This window comes from Rhamphochromis longiceps, linkage group LG20 (assembly GCF_057381845.1).
Source record: "Rhamphochromis longiceps isolate RC_006_pf linkage group LG20, R_longiceps_female_GT1.1, whole genome shotgun sequence".
NCBI classification, from domain to species: domain Eukaryota; kingdom Metazoa; phylum Chordata; class Actinopteri; order Cichliformes; family Cichlidae; genus Rhamphochromis; species Rhamphochromis longiceps.
Window position 1 is genome coordinate 35,322,014 of NC_140576.1, and position 20,290 is coordinate 35,342,303.

Here is a 20,290-nt window from a genome sequence, read left to right on the forward strand (position 1 = left end):
AATTTCATCAGTAATCTAATTTCGTTAAATTTAAATTTCGTTTAAACAAATAAATATCACAAAATAAATATTATAAGAAAAAATATCCAGTATAAAAATGGGGCACCAGACTAGAAAATATGTGCAAATATGTTTGTTTCACCTGGTTTAAAATCACCCAAAATATTCATACGTTTCGGGGAAAATGTTTTAGCATAAATTGACTTTTATGGACGAATTACTGGAGTAATAGATGATCTATAGGAGATAAATATCTTCAATCCGCTGACAGGCATAGACACACAGATTGCATATTGCAGGTTCTGTTTAATGAATGCACCTACTCGACTGTTTTGCGGAGTTTTATTTACTCGGAAGTGTGGGTCTGTTCTATGTGGTGTTTTTCTGGGCTGACAGCTGTCTGTGATTCAGTCTGTCTCTTCATCTTTACTGAGAACTTGAACCTGAGTCGTCCTCGTTTTCATCATCCTCGTCTTCTCCTCCGTGTGGAGTTAAAGGGTCTGGACCGGATCGAGGTTCCTCTGCTGCCCCTCTGAGACTTTGATCTCGCAGTGGCTGCTGGGAGATAAAGAGCTTCTCCTTTTCTTCTTCGGAGTCCGCAGAGATGTCAGCCGTTATCCCGGAGCAGGTCCGGAGCGAGCAGGGGAGCTGCAGCGGAGCCGAGCCGGAGCAGCCGGAGGCCGGCGTCTTGCAGCCGCAGACCGTGTTTGTCATCCTGGACCCGGCGGAAACTCTCAACGTGGTCCGGTGAGTCAGGAAGTTTTTTTTCTGTTTTTTTTTTTTTACACCGTTACTCGTGCCGCGGGGAGAAGCTCCTGGGTTAAAATCTATGGTATTAACTCATAATAAAAGAATAATGTCCGTGAAAGAGACTGCAGGGAGAGTTCAGGCGTGCAGTTTCCCCCCTTACATTCATGACCTGTGCTGTAAACAAGTTACTGTTTAACGTTTATTACAGACTGGTGCTGTTAAAGCCTCCTATGAAATATTTCGGTGTAACTGTAAAACTGGAAGAGTTTAAAACGCGTTTCACTATTATTTTGTAGCCAGGTAAAGTCTAAATTTAACAGTTTATGAATGAAGTTTGGTGTGAAGTGCTCTCCGAGTACCTCAGCTCTGAACGTGTAAAGTGCTGAGTGTGTGTGATGGGATAATGATGATCATCAAGTTGTTGTTTGCACTGCCTGACCTTCGACCTCTGACCCTCTTTGCTTGCTGATCTATTGAGTCATCTATGGAGCTGCTGCAGCTCCTGTTATTTTCCCAGGAGACACAGATAGGGCCAGCCTAGTCCTCCCCAACTTATATAAAATATCCACACACACAAAAGAAAATTCACCTTTGTGTATAATCTATATTTATTTTTAAATACATATGTCATATGCCATCCCTAAAAATTCAAAGGTTGTCTTCCGATTGGTTTTCTGAGGTGCAGAAAAACTTTAAATGGCTGAAGTCATGAATGGAGTTTGTTGTGTTCTCTTGATTTGTGTTGATGATAGTTGGAAAAGGTTTAAGCGCCATGACATGTTCAGTCTTGGCTTGCCCTTACCACAGAAGCAGCACTTAAGCTCACAATATACACACACACACACACACACACACACACACACACAGAAGTGATGTTGGCGGTGAGAGAGAAAGCAAAAGTAACAACAAGCAGGAGTGTTTCCCAACTGTCTGAGGGGAGGAGAGTGGAGAAGGGTGGGGGTCTTGGTATGTGTCTATGGTGGGGGTGGGGTTGTGTATGAGCATGGAACAGCAGGAAGTGACTCAGCAGAAGAAATTCTCTAAACACTCGTTTGTCCCTCTGTCTTTGTGAGGACCATCAGTCACATCATGTGTTGCAGACAGTGAGGACCTGTTGTAATGTCCCCACCATGTCAGAATCTAATATGTTTGCAAAATGTACACTGAAAGGTTTTCCATACATTCCATTATCGAAGAAGCCTTCAAGCCCTTAAAATCCTGTTATTTAAAAATTTTCTATCTTTCCAAATTCACAAATGTCCCCACTTTACATTAATAAATACATGTTTCAAAAATATGCGGCAAAAAGTTAACATTTTCCAGAGTTGTCTGAATGTCTCACAGTGATTCGCATTTTCATGCAAACATCCCCATTCCGTAAAATGTCCCCACTTTGTGTAAATGTCCCCATTTTTGCAACTAAAAATCACCATTTTCCAGAGTTGTCTGAATGTCTCACAGCTGTTCACACTTTCATGAAAACGTCCCCATTCTGGCCAAATGTCCCTACTTTGCAAAACTTGTCTCCATTTTGAAAATGTCTTGCTTTAAAGGTTTGTGAGACGTCAAAGTTTGTCCCAACTTGATAAAGCTTATCCACAGAGCAGACATGTCCTCACAAGTCTTCAGTCTGATTTGGGTCCCCATGAAGCAGCCTTACAAGCACTCATGCTCATGCACCCAAACACAGGAAGTGGTAAAGCCTAACAGCTGACAGATGTTGTTCCTCCACATTCTTCTTCTCTGTATAAAAATATTTCTATCACTCTAAGAAGTGAGTCTCAAACAAACGCTGCAGTGTATTTATAACTGTGGTGAAAGGCTGGACTTTTTACTGCCATGTCTCAGGGTTTTTTTCGTTTATTTCCAAACTGAACATATGAAGAGCTGTTAAACTTGGAGGTAAACATCAGATAAGCAGGAGCGCACACACAATTTAAATGTAATCATTGTAACAAGGTGGAAATGACGATGGCTCTTGCATCAAATGTATTGTCTCTCTTTCCTGTACATTGAAAAATGCTGGTTTAAATGCTGATTGGATAATTGTGTCTGTCTCTCAGGCTGCTGATTGGTTGATTTCTGTCTCTGCCCCTCAGAGTGGAGTCTGGGATCGTTGCTGACATCGAGGTCGACGGTCTGCTGCCATCTGACTGCGACACCTTCTATGAAATCAAGAGTCAGCCAATCAGCATCAGGTAACACAGCTCTGACCTCAAAGTATGGATTCTACAGGTGACTCCTCCAACACCACCTACACCACCTGTTGATTATGATAACTAAAGTGTGCTGTCATTTCTGTCTTCAGTTCATCAGCAGCAGCTCCCTCCTCTTCATCTTCTTCACTGCCGTCAGTGATGTCATCGAGGTATACAACTCCCCCACTTCTTCTTTCGTTCCTGTCTTCGCTCATCTCTCTGTCCTCCAGAGGGCGCTCTCACAAGCACTGTCGATAACGTCCACCTCCTTACTCCTCCTGTAGGGTTTTGATGCGTCAGGATCTGATGCGTCAGCAGGCTCTGGAGGAGGAGCATAAAGAGACGCAGAAGAAGCAACAGCAGCTTCTTCGCTTCTCCGACTCCTCCTCGCCCATCTGCGTCTCGGTGCCCTCCTCCTGCATACCTCCTGCTCAGGTCCCTGTGGAGGTGCTAAAGGTGCGTGGAGTAAACTGAAACGAGAGGTGTCAGAAAATGGACGCCAGTGAACGTACTGCACAAAAAAATAAAATATCGACTTTGACTACATTTATTGTTTAAATATGCAAACAAATATAAAAAGTATTTAAAGCTAAACACACCTGGCTAACCCTTTAATCAGCGCGTCATAGCACACCCTTCAGATAGCCGTTTGTTATTGTCTGATGATTTATTAGCTTATAAATCTTATTTGCTTTTGTGAAAACTGATTAGCCGATGCAATTTGAAGTCCTTTCCCTAAAATCTATTGGCTAAATCTCAACAATGTGCTAAAATGCTATGTATGGACACGACCTGCTAGCTTTATATGTATACAGTTATCGTTTGCAACATTTTAAGTCTTTTAAATCTTCACTCTTGGCCCTCAGGTGCAGACTCACCTGGAGAATCCCACCAGGTATCACATCCAGCAGGCTCAGAGGCAGCAGGTCCGTCAGTACCTGTCCACCACCAAGACAGCCAATCAGCAGCAGGCTGCAGTGGCAAGCCACTCCCCCCAGCTGGGTTCCACCCCTGGACAGCCAATGGACGGGAGCCCCAAACAGGAAGTAAGAAATAAACATGTGAACAAACAAACAGGCTTTATTTTTAGACTGAATCGTGTTATGTGAAGTATACTTTGGTATTTTTGTATCAGCAACTCTTATTAAAAACATCTGTAAGAAAAATGAAGTGAAAATAATCAGAAGTAGTGTTTAAAAACTGTTGGTTTACTGGTTGGTTTGTCTTACTGGCATCCAGTTGGATGAGTTATGAAAGAATTGACCCACAGTACAGTTGCTATGAAACAAACTATCCAGAGAGGCCAAAACTGTGTTTGCTCAGGTTGTAAACTTCTGCTGTAAATTTCGACATTTTCATGGAGATTGACTCACTGTTGGGTTGAGCCTCCAGTGGCCACTAGAGGAACTGCAGTTTGTGTGTGCCTTTGGTATTTTGCTGGGTTAGCCTGGATCTGAAATAACATGCTCAGCTCACTCAGAGTGAATCCCATTCTGTGCACAGTAAAATGATTGTTTTCGCAAGTAAAGTCTGGTGGCTCTAAAAGGAGCCATTTCCTCTGTATAGATTTCCACAAAACATAAGCAAACACATGTGTTGACTGTTGGCACACATGTGATTATTACAAAGGTAAAGCTGCAGGGGATTTCTGAGAATGAGCTTGAGGTTACTGAGGGAGAACTGAGTCCCGGCTTTGCAACGTGGAGAGTGCAATGAGAGTAAAGATGCAAACACAGGTACAGCTTTACTAAAGAAACACCTTATATAACATCAAAGCATATCAGTGCTGTTGCCTCCTGTGTCTTATGTAAAAATGTTTCTAGCTTGCTGTGCTTTGACACCCAGACCTAGAAAGTGAGAAACACACAATGAGGTAAACAGGCTGTCATGTGCTTTGGGTTTCTACAAAAACACAGTGACAGCTTCTGAAACTCTCATTTCTCTGTTTATCCATCATTGAAAGCTTTATCTAAATCCCTTCAACATACAATAAGAGCATCTCTATTTCCCACCATAGCTTCTATACTCGCCGTGTTTCACGCCTCATTTATGTGTCACGTCTGAGAAGACATTTCAGCATCTTCTTCTCTCCTCCAAATGCATTTTGAGCACTGAATCGTCCCCCCGGGTCTGATTCATCTCTGGATGAAAGGCAGCAGGAAGGAAGAGAGAGGGCAAAATAGAGACATAAGAAGAAAACCTGCAGTGACAGTTTAAAGGAGCATTTCACTTGTTTTATTCATTCAGTCAGCCAGCAGCAGCCTTCCCGTCTGAGTCTGCTGAGTCGACTCTTCCAGAGGATCTGAGTCAGTTTTAAAACATGAGTCACCTTAAAACACAAAATCCTCCCTTTTTATTCAGAGATAACAGATTTTTAAAAACTAGTTTAATTTAAAAAAAAAAAAAAAAAAAAAGCCTCTTTGCAGCCAGAAAAGTAAAATATGGTATTCTGAGGCACGGTGTTGGGTTTGAGACTTCTGGCATAATTCAGCAAAAACTGATTTCATCATCAGGAGGAGCGACCAGGGCGTGACTTTGTTTTAGATGTTTCCTGATGCTGAGCACAAATATGCAGCTTTCAGCACGAAATACGTGTATTTATATAGAAGTAGAGAGGTGTCACCATGGTAACCAAGAAAGAAGTGGCAACAGACATTAAAGAGTGCCTGGTGTGCAGACTCTACATTGACCAGTGGAGCAAAGCTGAACCAGATTAACTCAAATTGTGTATAATAATGAAGATTAGGATCTCAATACTGTTAATGCTTTATTTATTTATTTATTTATTTATTTATTTATTTATTTTTGTGTCCCGTTTGGATCTTTAGCCATCAGAATTGTTGTCTCAAGGCAAAGAAAGATGCCAAGCGGATTTATTTTACCAAGTGGATCATCATGGCCTTGCCATATTGGTCCATTTGATTGACCTTTATTATAATTATGAATTTATTTTGTTTTCAGTTGCTACAAACGGGACAGACATGACTGGGGGATAGGACAGGGAGAGAGAATGAAAGAAAGAGGGGGAGAGAAAGAAAACCAAAGGGGAGAAGAGACGGTGAGAAGGGGGGGAAGAGAGAAAAAAACAAACAAACAAAAAAAACAAAACACCTGGGTCACCTGTATGGAGAAAAAAACAGAAGAGAAAGCAAACAACAAAGAGCAACATAATAAAAAAAAACGGCACCATCACAATAAACTAGCTAGCAGTAGATATCAGTAGATACTAAATAATAAACGATATTGTGCAGCACGCAGGATAGACAGCGCACAATGTGCTTTGAGGCAGCAGCCAAGAAAGCTGTAGTCCGCGTCTGTGAATACCCGTGTGTACACCTGTGTGCATACCTGTGTGGATCAGCATGCTTGCATTCCAAAGGTTTCTCCATGTAATGATCTGCTAGGGAGTGTGGGGGGGCCACAGCCCCGTCCTCCAGGGTATGAAGCAGGTATGGAGGAGATCAAAGCTCCAGACATCCAGGGGCTCCCAGAACACAAGAGACCAAGGAAGACCAACAGAGGGGCAGCCGCTCCACTGTCCCAGTAAGAGCTGAGGAGAGTCCCAGATGAGGGCTCACTCAGCAGCCGCGGAGCAGAAGCCAGGGGGAGTTGCAGTGACGCGCCCGTGAGCTCCGCCGGCAGCCAGCTGTGCCTGAGTGACCGAGCCCCAGGCCGAGAGGCCGGGGGCATCCCACCTCCGAAGTGGCCCGAGCGAGCCCCAGGCTCCAGGCCCCGATAAACGGCCGCCAAGGAGTGAGCCAGTGTGTACCCGGACGCCCACCCCCAGACACAAAGAACCACCAACGCACCGACACCTGAGGGAGTCCGCCACTGGCAGGGGAAGTGGGGGTGGGTGGAGATAGGCCTCCAAACCTTGGAGGGCCTGAGATGTCCCCAGAGAGGTGGCGCCTGACACCCAACCTGACATATAGACACACACAGACACAAACATCCATTCCCACCCTCATGCTCTCATATGCACTTACTCCACACTCAACCAACGTGGAGACAGACATAAAGAGACGCTGTACACACGATCACACTCCCCAAGCGTACTCTAAGAACTGGGTCTAGGTACCCTTGCCCCTGGAGGGGGGAACTGCACCCAGACCCAGGTGGTGTTACCCTTTTCCCTGCGGTGGGGAGAGGCAGACCGCCCCGACTCCGCAGCAGCAGGGAGGCCCCACACTCCAGACCGCAGTCGGACGGCCAACTCCTCCTAGCCCCCCTGCTCCAGCAGGTCGCAGAGAATGGGGGTGAGAGAAGACTCCAAACCTCCCTCCACCCGCTCATTGTAGTGTTGATGCATGTGTGTTCTAAGGTGCATTTAAAACCCAGGAGGGCATGGAGCTACCTGCCAGAGAGCAGCAGGTAAGCGCATAGTCCCTCCTGCTAGCCCTCAATGTCTACGTGTATTCAAAATTGAGAGGTGGGCAACGACGCCAGGGGTGAGGTGTACACCCTGATGGTAATTTGGACTCCGTGATTGTGCCCACCCCCAAGATCCTATATGTATGTGTAATGAGAGTGTGAGTAATGTGAATGTCTAAGTTGTGGGATAAAATTGAGGCAGAGGCAGCCAGAAGGGGACGGGGGGGTAGCCTCCTCTGCACCCTGGTGACATACCCCTACTCCAAGGCCCTGCATGTGTGGACCCTCACTGGACCCTCTACAGTTCGCATACCGCCACAACAGGTCCACTGATGATGCCATAGCCCTGACACTACACACTGCCCTGTCACACCTGGAGAAGAGAGACACGTATGTGAGAATGCTGTTTGTAGATTACAGCTCAGCATTCAATACCATCGTTCCCTCGAAGCTGGACAGGAAACTGCAGGATCTAGGACTGAGCAGCTCCCTCTGCAGCTGGATCCTTAGCTTCCTGTCTGACAGACGCCAAGTGGTCAGACTGGGCAGCATCACCTCATCCCCCGTCACACTGAACACTGGTGCTCCACAGGGGTGTGTACTGAGCCCTCTCCTGTACTCACTCTACACCTACGACTGCACAGCCACTAACAGCTCCAACATCATTGTGAAGTTTGCGGACGACACTACAGTGGTGGGTCTTATCACCAACAGTGATGAGACGGCTTACAGGGAGGAGGTCAGCGCCCTGACCCACTGGTGTCAGGACGACCATCTCACCCTCAACGTCGCAAAGACAAAGGAGTTGATAGTGGACTTCCGGAGGTGCAGAGAAGTACACACCCCCATCACCATCAACGGCGCTGCTGTGGAGAGAGTGAGCAGCTTCCGGTTCCTTGGAGTACACCTGGCTGAGGATCTTACGTGGTCAGTACACATAAACAAAACAGTGAAGAAGGCGCAGCAGCGCCTCTTCTTTCTCAGGAGACTGAAAAGATTCGGCATGAGCCCCCGCATCCTCAGGACCTTCTATCACTGTGCCATTGAGAGCATCCTCACTGGATGCATCACCACCTGGTATGGCAACAGCACCGCCTACAACTGCAAAGCTCTCCAGCGAGTAGTGCGGTGCTCTGAACGGATAATTGGAGGTGAGCTTCCCTCCCTCCAAGACATCTACAGGACGCGGTGCCTGAGGAAAGCGGGGAGGATCATCAAGGACTCCAGTCACCCCAGCCATAAACTGTTCAGACTACTTCCATCAGGAAGGAGGTTCTGCAGCATCCGGTCCCGTACCAGCAGACTGAGAGACAGCTTCTTCCACCAGGCCATCAGACTGCTGAACACGTCATAGACACCTCAGCTTCACTACTGGAACTTTAACATTATGCACTCCATACTGTACAGTAATGCCACTGTTTTGCACATATTCAACTCTGTATATTTTATTTTATTTTATTTATTTTATATATTCTATTCATTGTTTACTCTATTTAATTTGTAAAATATGTGTACACACACACACACACACACACACACGTAGAAAAATATTTAGTATACACATCCAGAAATGCATATACTATTATATATTGTACATATATTTATTAGTTTCAGATGTAGCCATTCTTGTATTTTGCTTGTTTACATTATTGTATTTTGCACAACTCTGTTGCTTGTGAAGCTCGCACACAAGAATTTCACTCACATGTGCTGTACCAATGTACCTGCACATGTGATGTGACAATAAAAGTGATTTGATTTGATTTGATTTGGTTGTGGTGGAGCGGGAAGAGGGAGGCAGCTGGAGATGGGGAGGGAAGGAAGGGAGGGGCAGGACCCAAGGCCCCGAGGCCCAGCCCGGGCCCCAGCCCAGAGACGGAGCGCCCCCAGAACCTCACGCCCATCCCGGACCCACCCAGGGTCAGACAGGCTACCAGGTAAGTAACCCACGTCCGTCAGCACAGACCCTCCCCTAGCCCCCTGCACGCAGCCACAAGGAAACAGTCACCCGAGAGCCAAAAGAGCCCCCAACCGGACATGACCGCTACCCTGGGTTGAGCCCCCCAAGGAAGATGCCTCCGGGGAACCCCCCCGACGCCCTAAGCCTGTCCCTACCCCCACACCAATCACAACAGTGAAGGCGGGACCAAACTATGACCCCCCCACCCCCACTAGGTGATGGAGCCGATCAAAGGAGCTATACTGTTAATACTGTTAATGCTTAAATAGCATTCACACTAATTACCCGAGGTGACACAATGCTCATCTGCTCTGTGATTGGTTCATTCAGGTAGAAGACATCATCGTCGATGACATCATCAGCCTGGATTCGAGCCTGAACGACGAGTTTCTGACGCTGATCGACTCGGAGCTGCAGCTCGCCAACACGGTAACGCAACACGTGCACAAACACACTCGAAAACATCACACGGTGCATTCTCTGGTTTTACTTTTAAACGACGTGATGACTAACCGACAAACAGAAACAAACTCCTCCCCATCATCATCATCATCATCCGCCCCCTCCAACATGAAGGAAAACACCACACCGGCTGGAGCTGTGACGTGTTACTGTAACAATAAAACAAACCAAACCCACTTCTGATGATCGTGTCTGAGCTCAAGCAACACTGCCCCCATCAGGTCACATTGGGAAATACAACCCTGTTCCCTTGTTCAGTTATTAACGAGGAACTTTTTAAAATTACCTTCTGCAAAAATGTAACTTGAGCTTTCACCACCAGGGGGCAGCTTTTTATATCAGAGGCTTTTAGTGTAGCTGTGGAAAACTACTCCGGTTTTTGTTATTGTTTCGCTCTAGATTTGATCTCTTCTCTGCAATCGAGCGTGGGTTCTTTCTGAGAGTTTGTGCTGGTGGTGAAAAGGAGTTCTTTCCAGGTGCTTCAGTCACTGTTTGATGTGCCATTCACTCAAACGCCTGTCCTTTACGGCTGCTGCTTCCTTTGTTTCTCATGTTGTGCTCAGGGCAGATTGGATGGATGATACACTGGTTGGCTGACCTCTCCTGTGGTACACGTTGGTATTACATACTCGGATACAAAGTCCAGTTTCACTTCCCTGCAGGCTGACTCATGTTTAATTCAGTTCACACATGTTTTTAATTTAGTTTATTTTGATGAAATTTCAGTATATTTCTATATATTTTATTAAGTCTTTAATAAAGTTTTTAAGTCTGTGGGTTATCATATTAAATAATCAGGATCTCAGCAATGTTGTGAGCAGCTCAGTGGCCCAGTTTCATTTCAGCGTCAGCCCTTGGCTTTCATTCTGGTTTAAAGTTTTAACAAACAATAATACTATTTCACTCCATGGTTAAAGCTCATTTAAATGAATTAACTTCAGTTTTAATTCATTATCCAAATATTTTCACTCCTGTCCTCACAGCTGAAAGACTTTGGTGTTATGAATGACTGCTGTACAGCTGCTGTGGGCCAGATTTGTCCTATTGGTGAGATAGTTTTGGCCCCCGAGCCACATGTTTGACAACATGTCAGATTAGAAGACTCATCAGGAACATTACTGAGGCAAAGAATCAAGGCAGAATTAAGGTAATCTAAATACAGCCTGACTTTTTTGTGTGGGTTCTGTCGCCCCCTGCTGGCCATCACCTGGAGGAAATGCAGATGTTTCGTATGTGTGAAGCTGCAGTGACAGTGGAGGTGGAAGAGGCTGTCAGAGAGTATCAGTTCAGCTTTCCAGACTTCCTCGTTTTTGTGGGTGGAGACACACGGTGCGTGTGTCAGGCAGATAATAAAGCTCTCTGGGAGTTTTCTTTTTTTGCTTTCTTTCTTAAAGAGACGTTTCCTCATTTTTAAACAGTTGTCTGAACAGAAAGGGGAAGCTCAGCAGCAGCTCAGCGACTCGCTGTGTGTCTGTCCGTGTGTGTGTGTGTGTGTGTTTGTTTGCATGTGTGTTTGTGTGCAATTAGCAAGATGAGGATTTTGGTGTTACTGCCCGACCATGAGAAGAGGAGGATTAAATCAGAGGTAAAATGTCCAGCTTGTATTTTTTGAGTTTGGGGAAAGTTTGACCTCTGACCTCTGGACTGCAGCTGCTCATTGAGGAAATGCAGCATAGTCGCCTTAAAGAGAAAACCGATTAAAACTGGGTTATTCATCCAGATTGATGCCGTGTCTGCTGGTTTGCATTGTTTTTATACTTTAAACACATCACTCTCAGCTGCTTTTTAAATGTTTTATAGGCTTATCTGTTTAATCCTAACTTTTTTCATTCTCTGGAAACCTTTCTTGTAATTTCTCTATAAATCTGCTGCAGTTTGGCTGTAGCCTCCAGATGTTTCCTGCTCCCTTTGGTGCCCAGAATCAGATTTTTCTTTTGAAAGTGCCTGCTGTTTAAATTTGAGTTCTTAAGGAAAGCTGGCGTTTCCTAGAAAGATGATAAGAGGAGCTCTGAGCTGCAGGGCTGTGCCGATACGCACGGTAGTCAGTCAGCATTCATTCAACTGAAGTTTCTGCTCAACAGGCTGCAACACAAGATAAACTCAGCGGCTGATTTGTTGTCTGACTTACAGTTTAAGTCGCTGCAGTAAAAGAAAGTGCTCGGCTATTATTTAAAATGTATTAATCTAAATTAATACTTTTCTCTGTGCTGGAATTATGTCAGCCGTTAGCTTTCATTTCACCCGCCTCTCTAATAAAGATCAACTTCTTGGTTTGTATTGTGGTCTGGCGAGATTTGCATTTCTTCCTCTTTCAGGCTGTTTTAGCTTTGGCTGTGCTCTTAATGCGCTCTGATTCCATATTTTAAGAAATCTTTTAGTTAAAATCGAGGGTACCCATAAACTAATGATATCTCTAACTGGGTTTGTGTGGTAGGGAACTGAATTTGTAGTAAATCCCAGTTTAAAGAGGAATTGTTCCACTCGTCCAGTATTTTCTGTCATATATGTAATGTTACAAAGCCTGATGTTCATATTAATTATGAACGAGATTCATATTGCTCGAGTTATTTTATATTATATATTTTATGCGGTCACGCACAAAAAACAAAGCACAGCCACCAAGTACAGCTAGCACTCAGTGCTGCCCCTCTGTAGGCTGCTGGAAGCCGGCCAGTCAGAAGAAAGTGTGGATTATTAGATCATTTGGACGGAAGCAGTCACAGCTACTTTAGTTGAGTCCAAGAAGTGGAAATGATGATTGGAAACCTTTGACTTCAGATACGATTGAACCTCAAATGTCGCTATAAAATCTCTTTTCTTGGTAAACTTTGACACAGTACATTTTTCAGCATAATTATAGTAAGTAAAGATTTAGTTCCAAAGAGTAACCAAATACAATTAAAATGACAATAAAATAAGGTTAAAAATAAATAAATAAATTAGTCTGTCACATTTTTTTTAGGTTATTTGTATAAAATAGCATGAAATAAAACTCACAGCCAGGCCCTGATTTACTGTCATTTTTGTATTTTGATCTCAAATGAAAATATAAAGAAGCTAAAATGTTGATGAAGCTCTTAAAAATGTGCCCGTAGAGGAGATTCGTCCCCAAACAGACCGTCCAGGCCGGGAGGAGCTGGTTTCTGTTTCTGTCCCTGTTATCTGCGAGCCAGTTGTTAGCACAGCTTCCTGTTCGATCAGCAGATTCCTCAGTTTCTGACTTTAGTTGATGAGAGCTGACAGAAAAGTCAGACCTTAAACCAGCACACGTTTCATTTCTGCTCCACAGTTCATCGGCTACACAGAGCTCAGGAAAAAACAGTTTTAGTTCAGCGTGGTTTTAAAGTTGTCGCGGAACACTTAACTGGAGGCTCCTGATTCAGTGTCCAGTTGCTCAGTAGTCCATCCACGGTGGTGGTTTGACTAACCGCAGCTGATTGCAGAAACTGTGACCTCTGACCTCTGTGACAGCAGGTTAGCTGCTCAGACTCACCAGAGTGACGTGTGTGTGTGTGTTTGTGCATAAATGTGTGTTTTCTGGACTTCGCTGTTGACAGGAGGAGGGGGGATAATCTACCTGTCACTCATCTGATTCTGTGCTCTGATTGGTCCATGCAGCTCCCTGATCCTGAGAACTTGCTGGACGGGTATGGTGGCAGCGTCGGGAACACCATGCCTACGCTTACCATTAGTAACAGCTGCCCGGCCAACCTGCATGCCGTCAAGAGAGAGCTGACTGGTAAATATCACACACTCAGGTTACATGTTACCAGATACCATAGACTGTCGATGAAAGATGATGGACAGTTGGGCTTTGTGGACTCTGCATTTTGTGCTTTAGCTTCATCACGTTGGGTTGCTATCTTTCTGGAGCCAGAAGCAACCATACTTGGATATGAGGAGGGAGTGCTAAGTTTTAAACCTAGCAAGCTTGGTTAGCGAGCTGTTAATTGGCGCTAACAGATGAACAAAATGCTAGAAGGGTAGTACCACACTGCACAGTATTATTCCATTTCAGCGAGTGCAATTCGCAGCAACATCATTTGTTGTTTCAGGCTGTAAAGATGTTTGTTTCTGCTCTGAAGCTGGACATTTCAACACGGAGGTCTGTAGGGTTTACTTGCTTTTAGAGCCAGCTTTAAGTGGTCATTAGGGGAACGGCAATTTTGGGCTTTGCTGTGTTGGCTTCAGTTTTCAGCCCTGGAGTTGCTACTTGGCAGTTATGCATCAGTCAGGCTGTGAACCTGCAGACTTCTCATCAAAGAGGATGTTTGTCAGCTGGACAAGGAAGCATTTTCACCATACGTGATTTCCAGGAGCTCGAGCTGCAGACAGAAACTTATAAATATGCAGCCTCTGATTAGACTTTGAGGTCTTCCGAGTGCATTAAATCACCTGCAGGGGGCGTCACAGTGACCACAAACACAGTTTACATGAAAGCTTTTCAGATGAAAGCATTGTAAAACACAGACTCCTTGCAGGAGTGAGCTGCTGTGATTGGCTGCTCCTTCACGACGATTTATGTCTGTCGTCGCGTTGCATCGTTCCAGCGTGCCGGGAGCGAGGCCCTTCGCTCTGTGTTTCCCTCTGTGCTTCCCTCTTGTTCCTCCTGGCTGAAAATGTGTTCTTAATTTTGATGAGTCAACATCACGACTTCCTCTGAACACGCACACACGGCCACGGCAGCCACTCGTATTTTCCCACATCATCAGTTCCAACTTCCTGTTCAGTCAACATGAACTTTTTGTCCAAGCTGAAACTGACATTCTGCTGTTTCTACGCTACAAAACAAGCGACATTAAAAAACACATGAAACAGAACTGACAGCTGTTGCTGCAGCAGAGAAAAGTCACTCACGATGAACTCATGATTGATCAATCGAATATTGATTGCGATTGATTTTTGATGTTGTTGTTGCAGAGGTGGAGTCCAAAGCTCTGATTAAAGAAAGACAGAAGAAGGACAATCACAACCTCAGTGAGTACGGCAGTATTACTCCACCAGCCAGTAAAATATTTGTGTGTTACTGTGTGGCATTCTTTCAGCAGATCTCAGAGGTAGATGTGAACCTGCAGGTTTCAGGTGTTTCTGATTCCTGACATGCTTCAGTTTTACAAAACTGACTGACATACTTGTGCCGACACACGTGCACGCTCCACTATAGAGAGAAATCTTTGGCTACTTCGCAGCATGTTGGTCGGTCTGAGCCGACTGGAAAACGTGTCTTAAAAGAAAAGCAGTAAGAAACGTAAACTCTCTATAAAAGATTATTAAAAACAAATTAAACTACTAAATCTTCAATTCAGTTTAAATATTCACATCATAAATATCATGTTCAATATAGACAAAATACAAGTCATGACAGTGTTACGAGGCGGAGGTGGCCACAGGTGTGACGTTCTATGTTTTAACACGTCCTTTCTGTCACCTCCACATCCACAAAGTTACTGGACTGTGGATCTGTTTATTGAGTCTGTTGTGGCCACTGCAGACTCATAAAACATCCTGAGCATCATCCAGCAGATGTTAAAGATCCTCAGCAGTCTTTGTTGAGGGCTTCAGAGTTTGCAGTGAAGCCCAGTTTATTGTCAGTGTGAACACTGAGCTTTGTTAGGAAGTTGCATCAATGAAGTGTGCAGGTATCCTGCACAGGCAGAGATATCAGCTCAGCACAGACTGATAAAACACTGTGACTCCCTAAAACTATATCACAAACCTCCTGGATGATCCGTACTTCACAGTAAGTCGTATATTTGTCACATAGTATAATTTAAATGCTCCAAAAGCACAAACAGTTTAGGCTTCCACTTCATTGACTCCAGTTAGCAGAAGGAAGTCCTAGCATCCTCCCGCCCCCATACGAAGTCTAAAGAGAACTGGCTCACTTTCGGAGCCAGCCTCGAGCCGCGCCCTGCTTGGCAGCAGATAACTTCAGGTGAGAGAGAGCGTCGCATAGTTCGGCTTCCTGAGTTTGCAGCTTCACATACCGCTCTGCTGCAGCGCGTCTCGGTTTGAAGCAGGGAACAGAGAATTTTCTCCGTCTGTAATAAAAGATGTGGAGAACATCCGATCGAGACTCATTCATCTGATTGTTCTCTCATAGCTGAAGAAGTGAAACTGGTGACTGGGAGCATTTCATTAAAAAAAAAAACACCAGTTGGAGGTGGGGTGGGGGGGAGGTGTGTGACGCCATGAAGTGAACTTTTAAGGGTCAGAAACAATCAGTATTGCTAAAGGAAAACTTTGATATTTGATGTAAAAATTCAAATTTGATGCAGATGATTTGAAGGCACGTATCTGTCCTAACTGAAGCCTGAGATCTGCTGACTGTCTGATTCTTATTCCTGTTTTTTGTCACCTTTGGTTTCAAAATGCTTCTGTTGCTGCTTTTATTGCAACATTTTTCCCGTGCAGAGTTGTATAACTCCTGCCGAATGCATTGACATCTGCACGCTAAAATAATGTCGATGTGTTCCTACAGTCGAGAGGAGGCGGCGCTTCAACATCAATGACCGGATCAAAGAACTCGGAGCTCTGATCCCTAAATCCTCTGACCCGTTAGTAAACGCTGCACACTCACACTCTGTACACTTACACTCCTGCTGGTACCAGTAGTACAACAAAAGCAGAGACATAAAGAGGCTACAGAGACAAAGGCACAGATTTTGCACTTGATTAATCAGTGAGATGTTGGCTTATTTAAAATGATACAGCTGACTTTTTCCATTTAAATAATCTTTGTAAGTTTTATTTGAAATTGAAATTTGATATATATTGTTACATAGACTTTACTTTTAGTTCAGCACTCATGTCTGTACATGTTGGCAGCAGCACCTCGTTATCCTGCCGTGTGTTAACGAGGCACTGAATGTGATTGGTGTTTTAGTGAGACGAGGTGGAACAAAGGAACCATCCTGAAGGCGTCGGTGGATTACATCCGCAAGCTGCAGAAGGAACAGCACAGAGCCCGAGAGATGGAGGAGAGGCAGAGGAGGCTGGAGAGCACCAACCATTCGCTGATGCTCCGCATACAGGTGAGCAGAGGGGGCGGGGTGTGGTGGTGGTCTGATTTACTGTCCTTGTCCATCACATGGACGTAGCTGCAGCTTCACAAACTCTAATTTCTTTGTTTTGCAGGAGTTGGAGCTTCAGGCTCGCGTCCATGGCCTCTCCTCTTCCTCCTCCAACTCACCTCCCCCGAAGTCCTCCTCCTCCTCTCTGGACCCCCAGACCCTGCTCTCTCCTCCACTGCTTCACCCCTTTTCCTCTTCCTCCTCCCCCTCCTCCTCCTCCCTGGTGACTCCCTCTCTGGGTCTGGATGCTCTGACTTTTACGGACCTGGATGAGCCTCAGGGAGCCGCCACTGTTTTCTCCACAGACCTGATGTCTGACATGGGGCTGACTGACCTGAACGGCCTGGGGGGCCTCCTGATGGAGGACGGGAGCGGGGCAGGAGTGATGTCCGACCCTCTGCTGTCCTGCGGAGCTTCGAAGACCAGCAGCAGAAGGAGCAGCTTCAGCATGGATGAGGATCTTTGATGACCCCATCGCGCACAGGGATCTGATTGGCCAGAACTGAAGGCGGGACTTCATTTTTAATTTTTTTTAGGGAACTGCTTTTCAATCTGTGACATCAACAAAGCAAAAAACACACCAAGGTGATGCAGTGTAACAGAAACCATCAGCATGTCTTCCAGGGGACTCCCCTTTGTCCTGAAGTGTTGTTGTCACAGCTGTTGTTGCAAACCCCAGTGTCAAAATTGTGTTCAGGTTCCTCACACGCACTCACCTGAACTGCTGAGACTCAAAGTGACTTAAATGTGGATTTACGAGGTTTTATAAAGTAGTCAAAATACTGAGACATTGATTGTGCCTCAGTTCATTCCTGTAAATATAAATGAATCTATAATCACTGTGCTGGAAAACTGAGTAGAGATTTTTATTGGATCAGAGGAGTCTGCATAGCTTCAGGACTTTGATTCAGTTTTATTTTTAATATATGCGCTGCCTGATTGAAACCATGTCCAGAGCAAAAAGAAGGGAAACTTTTGTAATCGGCCACCAATCCTTAAGAAAACTGTTCATTTCAGTTTGTTTCATCTTTAGAGTTTTATGTTTTATTAGCATTGAGACTCTTCTCATACAGCAGCCAAATTAACATTTTAAGCTTCAATCAATTCTTGCTGATGAGTTTATAATCGTTAGCCTTCAATTAAACCAGCTACAGTTTCCATTGCTTGAGGCTAATTGTAAGCTAACTCTTAGCTGCAGGTGTTTTGTCTTCAGGAACCCTCCTATCTTATAACAGACAGGTTACCAAACAAGAACTTGTCGAGTTAGCTGTTAATGTTAAAACGTGCTCGCGTTAAAAGCTAACTAGTTACATACTGTTGTTCATATTCTCCTACCTGCTAGTTTAGTTAGCTACTGTACAGAGCTAGCTGCTATCTGTGCTTGATGTAATTAGCTCTAGCTAAAATCGTGTCATCTTAGCAGCTATGTTTGTTTGTGGAACGATTTCCTCATATGTTACAGTCGCCGATGTAAATGTGTCTGGGTTTTGTTGGAAATTTAAGGTGCTCTGCTGGTGATGCTGGTTAGGAAAAATAATACTGACTGCAGACAAGTTAGTAAGATGTGGGAACAGAGACACCAAGACACAAGATAAATGAGATCTCTGCTGATCTCTGTTACTTTATTACTGCACGATCACAACATCAGCCCAAATGGCTGCCAACATCGCTCCCTTAAATATGGCAGACAACAGCCTGCAGACTGCGGTTCATGTGCCATGTGGGATCTTTGTGTTTGTGTCTAGTTTTATTTCATTTTCAGTTACTGTTTGCCACATTTGTGGCTCCAAAACCAACATTAACCACGTTAAAATGCTGGTTTTTGTTGTTTATCTGACATCTAATAGATCACCTTTGGAATCTTTGTTTTCTTCTATTTATCAGTAATTGGATGATACTTTTTTTAAGACTTTGAGTAGGTGGTGGAGGGTGCCGACTAGTCATGTATAAGTGACTTATTACAGTTGATAATGGCCATTTATTGGGCTGATGTCATTCATTGAATTTCCCAGGTGATACTAAATCATGGCCAAGCAATAGTATTAATTCCTGCTAATGTCATCTGTGCCGTGTACTACAAAGAAAGAATATATAGCATATATTCATAACTACAGCCATCTCAGGGCACTATACATTGTATATTACAGAGTTCACAAGCCATCAACTTTCTATGATCAGCACTTGGCAGCAGTAGGGAAAAAAACCTACCTTTATAACTGTAAAAAAATATGCAACAGAACCAGGCCTTCATACCAGGGAAAATATGGAGGAAGGGTGAAGACGGGAAAGAGGAACTTAATTACAGGAAAAAAGCACTGAGCTTGATGTGGCCAGTAAAACCTTTTGGGCTGTTATGGATTGTTAGCAATGCAAGTTACAGTAACACAGACTGTATGAACCTACTTGCATTCAGTTATTGATACAGGAAATATACAAATATGTTTTTATGCTTGGTCCTGATTTTCTGCCAGGGTAATTTTGCAGTCCTGTTGGTGTTTATCTCAGAGAATGTTTAATAAATGAAGTGAACTGCACTTACATTTGGTCAAAGCGATTTCTGGCAGATAGATAAACAGTATATTCACAGGAAGGAACCAGATTAGCAGTATTCGACAGCATGCCTCTCTGGTTTTATTTAGAGAGCCACTCTAAAGTTTTGTCAGATCCTTCACAGCTCTCTGTGACCCGTTCTTCTTCACAGAAGAAGGCAGTGTCGCTTGATTGGTGCTGAATGACGCGCCAAACGCGTTACTGTGCTCACGGTTTGATAAAGAAAGGCTGATGTAACGAAGAAAGCTGATAACTATTGTTGCGATACCAATTATCTCTGAATGTTGCATTAGGTGTAAGCCAGAGAAAACCTGTCTGTATCCAGCTAGAAATGAGATTTAATACCTGAATAATGATCAGCAGAGTCAGGTGTTCAGTTATGAGGATCAGGTGATTCTTGCATAAAGGGATTGCTGTTTTTTAAATCTATGTTTATGTCATTTATGTTTATCATATGTTTACAACCATATAGTTTGTCATTGTTTATTCTCAGTTAACAGTTTGTTTTATAGATCCATCAAGGTTCACATGCCAACTTTTATAGAGAAATAAATCATTAAACAGAAGTTTGTCTCATTCTGTGTTGTGTTTGCTCACTTACTGCAAAAAAGTTCTTTTTGTACAAGAAATCTCACAACATTTATAACTTTGTAAAGACTAGTAATAATATAATTGTTTTAAATAATCTAGAAAACTCTGAGCAAAAGGTGTGCAAGTGTTCTGAAAGCTGCTAATTGTTACAATAAAGTAATATGTAGAGAAAAACACAGTCTCTTTACAGCATCTAACACTTAGACCAGACAGGAGTCACACTGTTCATGTCCAGCAGGGGGAGCCATTCTGCTGATTAACAAAACAACATCATTCCAGTCTATGTAAGTCCATAACAAACATCCATTTATATGCCAGGAAATTGGAAGAATTAT

General features: G+C 44.0%; 1 protein-coding gene across 3 annotated transcripts; it reads left to right on the forward strand.

Moving 5' to 3' along the window:
• Nucleotides 1-400: 400 nt before the first annotated feature.
• tfe3a (transcription factor binding to IGHM enhancer 3a) lies at nt 401-18,595 on the forward strand. Of its 3 annotated transcripts, XM_085394700.1 has the most exons (12): nt 401-747; nt 2,850-2,948; nt 3,059-3,118; nt 3,233-3,404; nt 3,815-3,994; nt 9,104-9,256; nt 9,610-9,708; nt 13,360-13,480; nt 14,662-14,718; nt 16,223-16,298; nt 16,628-16,775; nt 16,879-18,595. In XM_085394700.1, the coding sequence occupies exons 1-12, from the start codon at nt 605-607 to the stop codon at nt 17,278-17,280; spliced, it is 1,710 nt and encodes a 569-aa protein (XP_085250826.1). In that variant the 5' UTR covers nt 401-604; the 3' UTR covers nt 17,281-18,595. The 3 variants fall into 3 exon arrangements, with proteins under 3 accessions (XP_085250826.1, XP_085250824.1, XP_085250825.1); XM_085394698.1 differs by lacking the exon at nt 9,104-9,256 and having other exon boundaries at nt 403-747; XM_085394699.1 differs by lacking the exon at nt 9,104-9,256 and having other exon boundaries at nt 609-747; nt 2,814-2,948.
• Nucleotides 18,596-20,290: the final 1,695 nt, after the last annotated feature.